Raw genomic sequence first — 11289 nt, forward strand, 5'->3', positions numbered from 1 at the left:
GCGCTGCTCATCGTATTCTAAGATATATTAAAAGAGCTCGTGGCCAAGGATTGTTTTATCCTTAAGATGATGTTCTACAGCTCAATGTGTTTTCTGACTCTGACTGGGCATCTTGTTTAGAAACACGGAGGTCCGTCACTGGCTATTATATTTTTCTTGGCTCGGCTCTAATTTATTAGAGATCAAAGAAACAAATTACCATCCCAGATCGTCCTCCGAAACCGAATACAGAGCGATAGCTGCCACAGCGTGCGAAACCCATTGGATTTCTTTTCTTCTCAGTGACTTACAAATACAAATGATGAAACAAGCAGCTGTCTTTTGTGATAATAGGTTCGCAATCGCAATAGCCGAGAACCACGTATTTCACGAGCGCACCAAACATATAGAAATCGACTGTCATCTTGTTCGGGAGAAAGTTTCTCAAGGAGCTATCAATTTTTTATATGTTTCTTCTCAGAACCAAATTGCTGATGGGTTCACGAAGCACCTTCCCACAACTCAATTCCAAATTTTGACCTCTAAGCTGGGCATACAAGATTTGCATGTGCCAGCTTACGGGGTGGGGGTGTGGGGTGTTGGAGTATGAAACAGATAGCGGGAAGATTAGAAGGGATTAGCCAAGGGTTTTCTTGTTATTTCCTTTTGCTTTTCCGTTGTAACCGTATTCCCCTCCCTTTATATTGTATTGTGTTCATAGCTCAAATAATATCTTTCATTAGAATATTAACTCAACCTTTTTCCCTCCAGTACTGGTTCTCTATACATCACATACAACAAATTCCGTCATGGTGCAATAGCAATTTTAGAGAAAAGCATTCTCACTGGATAGTACCATAAGCATAGTTCTTGCAAGACAAACTCTATTAATTGGCGTGATCTATGCTTCCTCTTGTTGCCACTTCCGTAAGAAATGAATTCTTGATTTGATCTAGTCTCATGGTGTGCTTCACTGCAATTTTAGTGTCTTGGCATAGTTTCTCATATGTGTTGAATATATACAGTAAATTAGGTATACTGTTTCATCAATGCCAATGCGTGATTCTAATTAATTGACCAAAGTTCATGTTAAATTTTATATTGTATTTTTTTTAATATACTCTAACATATTCATATATAGTATATGCTTAACAATTATGTCAATTTTGATTGGATGAGGTTCGAACCTAAGACATTCCTTATGTAAATCAATGAATAATTTAAGAATAATAAATAATTAATGGAATATTCCGTTACTAAAGTTTACACTAAGGGCTCGTTTGGTTCGCGGAAAATATTTTAAGGGAAGTGAAATTGAAATTCCATGGAAAAACAATTACTAGGAAGATGAATTTCATTGTTTGGTTGGTAGAAAAAGAATTACTAGGAATACTAATTCTGTTGTTTGGTTAGATTTGAAATTGTAAGGAATAATGAGTATAAAGACCTATATGCTCCTACAAATTAATAAGAGTAATATAATTAAAAAAAGAAAACAATGGTAAAATAGGCAATCCATATTACTTTTTCCTCCCATCTTCCATGGAAAACAAAATCCTTGGTTGGACCAAGGATTTTGTTTTCCTCAAATTTGAGGAATTTATTTTCCAATTGGAAAATGAATTCCATGAACCAAACACCAGAAAACAACATTTTCCTCCACTTTAAGGAAAATATTTTCCTTTGGAAAACATTTTTCATGAACCAAATATCCCCTAACGTAATACAAGGGTATTTAGAAAAAGTAAATGATATAATAGAGAGAGTAAAATAAGAAAAATTATAAAAAAAAATACTAAAATCAAAATAATATGAATCATTTATTACAACAAACAATTACACCAACAATTTTTTTAGTTCCTATTAGATGACTAACTTTATTGGTTCTTATTAGGTTTGTAGATTTTACTCTCAAGCACCGTATAAAGATATCCCCATCATTATGATTGGGGGAATGAGCTGAGGTAGAAAGTCGGGGGCGGGAATATGGGTGTGTCCCGCGCCCTGTTGGCATCTCTACTTGCAATGGCTTCTGGAAGTTTATAATGCAAGAACTATTAACCCCGTACGACAATTGTGAGACAATTACTTAGGGGATTTATAAAAATGAGGAGAGCAATATAAATGATAAATAATAAACAAGAACGTAACACTCAAGGAATTGATATCGCAATTGGAAAACACCTCATATTCTGCAGGGCCACGTTCAAAACTTTTTTACTAAAGATCAACTACTGTTTTTATAAATACACAAAATTCAAATGATTTACTAAATTCTAAGGCAAATTATTGTATGGACCATGGTCCACACAACTTGAGTGGACCATGAATATAGGATACATTTTTAATATACTAAATGTACATTATTTGTGTATTGAAGGTACATTATTTGATAATATATATAAAATAATGTACTTTTAGTACTAAAATAATGTACCCTCAAATAACGTATTTTTAGTATACAAATAATGTACCTTTAGTATATTAAAAATGTACTTTTATTTATGATCCATACAATTGTGTGGACTATGGTTCATGCAATAATGATTGAAATTCTAGCTAGGACTCCCTCCTATTTGTACATCAACCTTGTATAATAACTTTATGAAAAAATTTACGGGATGCAATGACAATTATACAAAAAGGACCTACCAGATCATTCACAAGAATAGTTTGTACTGTATAATTTCAGGAGTTGAGCGCAATTTAGCACCTTAAATATAAGGTCTCTGAATATTTCCCGGGACTTGAGATATCCCCTTAAACAGTTAAACTCCACATTTCAACCTTTACAATCTCTCTATTTATAGTGTGGGACATCCTTGATTATCCCTTGATTTTAGGCATGTCCTCCCATGTATATATGTTCACATTATGCACCACGTAAGGCATGATTTAATTTTGCATCATTATCGATCCCATGTTCACACCCACGTACTATAGCTTTAATTTGCCCATCATATTCACATTTGTTTGTTTTGTATGCATAATTGAAGCATGTGCTATATCCCAACTAAAAATTTAAATTAATAATTGAATTGCATTATATGCTTAAAATGCCTCTCACGTGTACGGACAAGTTATTACATAGACCATAGTCAAACTCTGATATTAAATTAAAGTATGTGCTCTATCTCAACTAAAAAGTTAAACTAATAGTTGAATTGCACATTTATATTTATATATATTATATGCTCAACATGCATAAGCATACTAAACCACTTAACCACTACATGCATACTTTCCCATTTTGATCACCCCCCATTTAACTTTGCAGCACAACATGCACACGTACACCATGCATACTCTTTTGTTAGTGACTGTTTCTTCATTCTTCATTCATAGCACAAGCAACACTTGTTCTGTAATCATACATCTTCATTTGAATAATAAACACACCATCATCAACATATGTCAATTATAATTTGGGATGGCAATGGGCCGGGGTCGCTCGGGGTAGGGCTACATCTATCACCTGACTCACTTTATATTTTCTTCACCCGCCCCTACCTCTTCTCCTCCCCCCCAATTCGCATCAAGTGGACTTTTTCAAAACCCACGCCTACCCCATTGGGTGCGGGTGCCCATGGCTTATTTTCTTATATTATTAAAAAAAAATTTAAATAATATTTAAATTACTTACACATGATAAAATAATAAAATTCACTAGTCATATTAAAATATAAAATAATGAAAATATTTAAATATAATAACTAAATTTTTAATTGTTTAAAAATAAACTTATTAGTTTAGAACTAAAAATAATAAAAAGTTAGTAATAGTGTTAGAAACTTTTATAATTTAACTACATACTAGTACTTATATATACTTATATATATATATATATATATATATATATATATATATATATATATATATATATATACACACACACATGGCGGGTCAGGTGAGATTTTAGGCGGGTTTTATGCATAAAATTCGAATCTAACCCGACCCACAACAAGTTTAATTTTTTAAGACTCATCCCCGACTCATCACCCACTATCATACAAAAAATATCGTATTAATGCGGGGTGGATTCGGGTGCATATCCACAAGACGGATTGAAATTGTCATCCCTAATTATAATTTGTACAAAAATTAAATCATAATTTTATACCAATTTAATAGCTTCTTAACAGTCCACCATGTACATATATATGTATATACCAACCACAAAAGGCTGTAACCATGCATATGGCTGGTTAAGGTTCTATTTTTGTTGATGATTTCTTTGGTAAATTTTGATTTTTTCAAGTGTTAATGTTACATTCCACATGAAATATACTAGTACAATTTTAATTTTTGTATTGTAATTCAGCAGCCCATTGTTCTTTACTTGAGTATTCAATTGAAGTTCCTCCTAAATTCTAATACGTATAACATACATACAGATGAAAAGTACTGTGCCATGATCCCAAATATTAATATCATATTGGATTTTATTTACAACTCTTTCAATACCTGTTATACATAGCAATGTGCGCCCCACGCCTCCCAAAACGATGCCGTTTGGTGCATTATTCAATTTTTTTTTTTTTATTTCAAATGCACATAAACTCATAACAGAATACACATAATGAGATTTGAGCCGTTTGGACGGACGGAGTGACGTCAACAATTGAAACGCGCGCGTTTTGTGCCTGGGCGCACATTGCTACGCCGTGATGCACGATATAAATTGCCCACATATACAAGCTATTATATTAAATGCCTCCACTGAAGCTTAAACTCATCACCTCTCACATAGTGTGATAGGGGAGCAACTTGGTACTGTTGGACCACAAGGTCCTTGGTTTATCCATTTATTTATATAAGGGCATAAGGCTGAAGGGTTGAACCTATGCTTCAGTTTGAACTTAAACATAATTGGTACAATCACTAATCAATCGTTATGCTGTGGAACCATGTCCACCTTGCAAGGTGGACACAGTTTTATGTTCATAATTACTGAACTATATGCTCATAATTATAAAACTATATACTCATAATTTTTTAACTTCATATTCATAATTATTAAATTCTATATTCAAAATTACAGAACTATGTTAATAATTACAGAACTATATGTTCATAATTATAAAACTATATATTCATAATTTTTGAACTTCATATTCACAATTATTGAATCTCTATATTTATAATTACAGTACTATATGTTCATAATTATGTTCACAACTCTATATTTATAATTATAGAACTATATGTTCATAATTTTTGAACTATATATTTATAATTATAAACAGTTTTAGAACTGTGTCCACCTTGTAACTAGTAAGGTAGACACGGTTCCATAAAATAATTTGCCGCGAAATTAATGGCAAACAATTTTATCGCAAATTATGAATGCACCATGCGCATGGTGCATACGATGCAAAACAACGTCGTTTTGGTTAAAAAACGCGCGTCCCACTTAAAAACGAAATCAGGTTCGATTCCCGGCAATAGCATTTTTATATATCCATAAATTCATAACTATATATCCATAAATTCATAACTATATATCCACAAATTCATAACTATATATCCACAGTGAATGAATGAAGTAAAAATCCACAATGAATGAACTAAATATCCCCAATGAATGAACTAAGTATCAACAATGATTGAACTAAATATCCACAATGAATGAATGAACTAAATATCCATAAATTCATAACAATATATCCAGAAATTCATAACTATATATCCACAGTGAATGAATGAAGTAAATATCTACAATGAATGAACTAAATATCCACAATGAATGAACTAAATATCCATAAATTTATAACTATATATCCATAAATTCATAACTATATATCCACAATAATACTATTACCGAGAATCGAAGCTGAATTATTATTTTTTAAATAAGACACACGTTTTTAGTCAAAACGACGTCGTTTTGCATCGTATGCATCATACGCATGGTGCATTCGGTGCACAACATAATTATTGCAATTTTATAGTTTGGCTCCAAAGAGGCAAACTTCACTTCTCTTACACGGACGGGCTAGCCCATAACACTAATAATAATTCAACCGGTGACGGGCTAGCCCATAACACTAATAATAATGTTTTTTTTTTTTGAAACCTAATAATAATGTTTAAACAACTCTAAACGAGATTGTTTTAGATGGCAAATTATTCTGTGCAAATCAACGTCGTTTTGCATCAAGACGCGCGTCCTATTTAAAAAAAAAAATCAGTTTCGATTCACAGCAACAACATTATGTTGTTCATTTTTTAGTTCATTCATTCTGAATTTTTAGTTATGAAATTATGGATGTGTAGGTATGCAATTCTGGATTTATAGTTATGAAATTATGGATGTGTAATTATGCATGGTGTAGTTATGCAATTCTGAATTTTATAGTTATGAAGTTATGGATGTATAGTTATACAATTCTGGATGCATAGTTATGCAATTCTGGATTTATAGTTATGAAATTATGGATGTGTAGTTATGTAATTTTGGATGTATAGTTATGAATTATGGATGTGTAATTATGCAATTCTGATTTTTATTTTTATTTTAATTTAGAAGTCAAAACGACCTCGTTTTTGCATCCGTATGCACCATGCACGGTGCATACGGATGCACAACATAACGATTGGTTTTAGATGAAGTAAAACTCTAGCTAATTTCTAACTGGGGCAAAAAAAAAAGGATCAAAATCAGTAATAGGCAAATGACCAATAGTTATTTTGTGGACCGTGCTCCACACAGTTGTGTGAATCACTAATTTGCTGCAAAGGATGCATGTTAAACTAAAGAATAAATATATATTAGAGTTAATTCCATGAATGACTATTGACATTTATTAATTTTTATTTTTGATTTTCAATTGTACCATAAAAGGTCTCTTGACTATTGACATTTACTAATTTTCATCATCAACTTTCAATTCAACTATAAATGGTCAATTGACGATTACTTTTGTTCAAAATTCGATCGTCTAGTCAAATATCAATTAAAAAAAAAAAATTTAAAGATAATAATGTAAAAATTTTAATTCTTCAATTTGTTCATCTCAACAACATGCCAATTTTTACATTATTATTCTTAATCTTATATTTAATGTTTACAAAACAAATTTTTTACTGAAAGATCAAATTTGGAACAAAATGAATAGTCAATGGACCATTTATAGTCAATAAAATGAAGAAATATCAATAATTAAGGAATCATTCCTCTTTTAAAAAATGAAAGAAATAAAAATGGAGGAATAAAAGTGAAAATGTTACCCAATATTAATCATGCCTTAATAATGGCACGCGGTTGATTAACCGCGTTGAGTACCTAATAAATGGCTGGCTGCCGCCTATCATGTACATCACCTACCTTAAAAAAAACTTCTCAAATACACACATTAATATTAATATTGAATTCATTGCCCACGTTAACATTTCACAAAAACACAAAACAAACACCTCTAACATTTTCTATTCTTCACTTTCAACTTTCAACTTTCAACTTTCAACAACTAATGGACCACTTCCACCGCGCCAAGACCGTGCGTCTCCGGAGCAACCACGACAAGTTCTTAACGGCGGAGGAAGATGAGGAGTCAGTGACTCAAGATCGGAATGGAGCTGCCAAATCTGCCCGATGGACCGTCGAGTTCTTGGAGAGTGCCAATAATGTGATTAGGCTTAAGAGCTGCTATGGAAAGTATTTGACTGCATCAAACCAGCCCTTTCTGCTGGGGATGACAGGCCAGAAAGTTGTTCAGTCTCTGCCCCGTCGCCTTGATTCTTCTGTGGAGTGGGAGCCTGTTAGAGATGGACAACAGGTGAAGCTCAAGACGCGATACGGCCAGTTCTTGAGGGCGAATGGAGGCTTGCCGCCTTGGAGAAACTCGGTTACTCATGATATCCCACATCGGACCAGCTCTCAAGATTGGATCCTTTGGGATGTCCATGTTGTTGATATTCAGGTGATTCAATCTCCGGTTGCCAACCCACCTCCTCCTCAATCCTATCCTGAATCAAGCCCATCTTCACCTGTTTCATATAAATCTTCCAGCTTTTCCAGACAAGAGGTTAGTCTTTTAAGTTAATTGCATCAAAACATTCTTGGAACTTGTCCTCTGATCTGTTGATATTGATTTTTTTTTTTTTTCTGATTCCTCTTTGCAGTCTGGTGATTCTTTGGATGTTTTTCCAACGAAAACCAGTGAAGGGAGGCTGATCTATTATCATATTACTGATGACTATGGGGAAATTGATGAAGCAGTAGAGGAGCTCTGCATATCGTTCAAAGGGAATGGTGTTGAGGAATTGAAGAAGATATTGGAGGAAGAGACAGGGCTCGGGGATATTATTGTGTGTACAAGAAGTGTGTTGAATGGGAAGCTATATCCTCTTCGACTGCAGCTTCCCCCAAACAATGCAGATATGCATGTTTGCTTAGTTCCATCATCATCTAAGGGTGAGTTCTTATTTGCTTAGGATTAATTGAACAAGCCCCGCACGGTCTTAGTTCACTTGTTCAGTAGACAGTATTTGGGAGAAGAGAACAGTGTTCGAAACTGGCAGTGTGAGGATTATGCCCAAAGTAGGTAGATCCCTTGTGCACACACCGGCATTTGGCCCTGTCAGCTAATGAGTTACTGTGATTTACATCCTCTCAAATGCCCTGAGCGGGGGTGGGGGTGGGAAGGAATGTTAATTGAACAACAGACATATTGAACAATGTTCTATCAGTTCAAGAGTTCTTATTTGCCTAGTATTGATTTGTTGATTTGTTGTTTCAGTGGGAAGAGACTTCACAGAAGCAAGAATCCCATTGTAAAGAAACTTCAGCAGCCTAGATGTGGATACACAAGAAGAATGCATGTTTTTTTGGTTCTGTTACTGTGGCTCAGAGTTATTCAGAGTATAATGGAAGATCAATCAGAATCAGTGATTTTATCTTCTTGGACTTGTATCTCCCTCCCCTGGTAGGGAAACTGAGAAAGAGAAGGCAAGAAAAAGGGGTGAAAGAAAGAAAAACTCCATGGATGGAGGGTATAGGGGATTTTGGTTCTTCGAAGAGATTTTGTAATGAAAGTTTGATGTGCAATACTGCAATCATCTCCTTAGAGATTAAATTTTTTGCTAAATTGTATTACTTGGCAGTAATCTTGAAGTTAATATATCTTAAACACATCTTTCAGACTAAAATATTTCTTCCTAGCAAAAGTAGAAATATCTTACTCCAAAATAAGTGATAATGGCATCTTAAAATTTTGGATCTTTGACTTCTACTCTATTTTTTCATGTTAGAGTATTCACTTAAAAAAGTGTAGACAAAAATCTTATGGCACTAATGTTAGCAAACAAAATGAGTAGAGCGCATAATCTTGCCTAAAAATGTATACAGAATCTATTTACAATTTTGATTGATACAAGCTGCAACCTAATTCACCAATAATCCATGCAAGAACAGGAGCCATCTCTAAAATGATGGAATCTGATACGATCTCGAATAATAATTTCCACATCGAAGATTCTGGATATTACTTTGATGACATTATGGCAATCGTTGCAGATGCGCAAATTTTTAAATACACGAATGGGCATACCTGGTTTTGAGTTCAACAGTCCATATGCTACAGCTAATCTCTCGCTATGCAGTCTGAGTGAGTTATCCTTTCCACCATCAAATTCATCAACCAGAGGTGCTTGTGAAAAGTCGGGAGCATACCCTACAGACTTCAGTTTCTCTTCGATAACATCCAAAAATTCGTAAATTTCATTCCTCACAGGATGTGAGGTATCTCCAGCAAAAAACTCATGGGAAACACCATCTATTTCAATTTGACTGCATCCCGGTTCTTTTGAAACGCCCTTATCAGCCATAAGTTGCCTAATCAACCCAACCTCATTCCACTTCTTAGCTGCTGCATATACTCTCGACAAGAGAACATACACACCACTGGAAACACTGTCATTGGAGTCCATAACTTTCTTGGCTACTTCTTCACTCAGTCTTATGTCCAAATTTTTCTTGCAACAACCATCCAGCAGGCTCCTCCAAATTACAGCATCGGGTTGCATTGGCATGTTCGACACAACATCGAGGGCTTCATCGATGCATCCCTTGCGAGCTAGGAGATCAACGAGGCAACCATAGTGCTCCAAAACAGGTGCGATCTTGAACTCATCGACCATCCTATCGAAATATTTACGACCTTGGCTGACCAAACCTCTGTGGTTACAGGCACTCAACACACCAACAAATGTGATGGAATTGGGCATTATCCCACCACTCACCATTTTGCTGAAGCACTCCAGGGCCTCATCAACTTCCCCATACATTGCAAACCCTAATATCATCGAATTCCAAGAATGCAAATCGTGTTTACTCATCCTATCAAATACTTGAACAGCCATTCTTAATGACCCACACTTGCAATACATATTAACCAAACAATTGTTTAGAAGAACATTAGTGTTCACATCAGCTTTGTAGTTTCTCACAATATATGCATGAGCCCATATCCCTAAATACAAAGACCCCAACCCTGAGCAAGCACCTAACACACTCTGCATTGTAAACCCATCCGGCTCAAACTCTATCTGCACCTTCCTAAACATTCCCAACGCTTCCTCAAAGTTGCCAAACTCCACCAGCGCATCAATCATGACATTCCACGAAACCAAACTTCTCTCAGTCATTTCATCAAACACCCTTCGCGCATCCTCTAAGTAACCGCACGAAGAATAAAAATGGATTAAACTATTGCTCACATATACATCGGAGCCCAACCCATGTTTCAAAGCTTGCGCGTGAGCTTGTTGGCCTTCAAAGAAAGCAAACAAGTAGGAGCAGGCCTTGAGCACGAACGGGAAAGAGTGCTTATCAGGGGGAACATTTGCGGTGGCTAACATCTGCCTGAAAATCAAGAAGGCTTTGTCTTTGCGGTCGTGACTACGGGCGGAAGCGTGGATAAGGGTGTTCCAGATGAAGGAGCCGGGGTGTCGAATCTGGTTGAAGAGGCGGAAGGTGTAGTTGAGGTCGCCTAAAGAGGAGGCTAAGTTGAAGAGGCGAGTGTAGAGGAAGACGGTGTCTGGGTGTTGGGGCTCCGCCGTGGTGCGGAGAGCGTAGGCGTGTACTTGTTTCAGTTCAGACATGGTGGTGCATTGTGACAAGATGTGGAGGAGACGGTGGCGGTGGTCGGTTGCGGTGGCGGTGGGGCAGAATGCTGCTGGGATTGTTGCCGGGAAACTCATACTTGCTCCTCTAGATTGTGTGAGCCATCCTTCGTCATCCATATCTACCCATTCGTTTTGCTTAAGTTTTGTTTTTTTTTTTTGTTTTTAAATTATAATCTTAAAATT

The 11289-nt window shown here is 35.4% G+C and overlaps 2 protein-coding genes across 2 annotated transcripts; one reads left to right on the top strand and one right to left on the bottom strand.

Annotated features, from left to right (window-relative positions):
• Positions 1–7357: 7357 nt before the first annotated feature.
• On the top strand, positions 7358–9129 carry LOC109154827. Its single transcript, XM_019302570.1, has 3 exons — positions 7358–8006; positions 8104–8395; positions 8721–9129. Exons 1-3 carry the CDS (start codon positions 7452–7454, stop codon positions 8756–8758), a joined length of 885 nt encoding a protein of 294 aa, XP_019158115.1. The 5' UTR covers positions 7358–7451; the 3' UTR covers positions 8759–9129.
• A 120-nt stretch (positions 9130–9249) lies between these two features.
• Positions 9250–11289, bottom strand: LOC109154826 (pentatricopeptide repeat-containing protein At1g59720, chloroplastic/mitochondrial). Its single transcript, XM_019302569.1, has one exon. It carries the CDS (start codon positions 11221–11223, stop codon positions 9370–9372), a length of 1854 nt encoding a protein of 617 aa, XP_019158114.1. The 5' UTR covers positions 11224–11289; the 3' UTR covers positions 9250–9369.

This window comes from Ipomoea nil, unplaced genomic scaffold (assembly GCF_001879475.1).
Source record: "Ipomoea nil cultivar Tokyo-kokei standard unplaced genomic scaffold, Asagao_1.1 scaffold2653, whole genome shotgun sequence".
Classification (NCBI taxonomy): Eukaryota; Viridiplantae; Streptophyta; class Magnoliopsida; order Solanales; family Convolvulaceae; genus Ipomoea; species Ipomoea nil.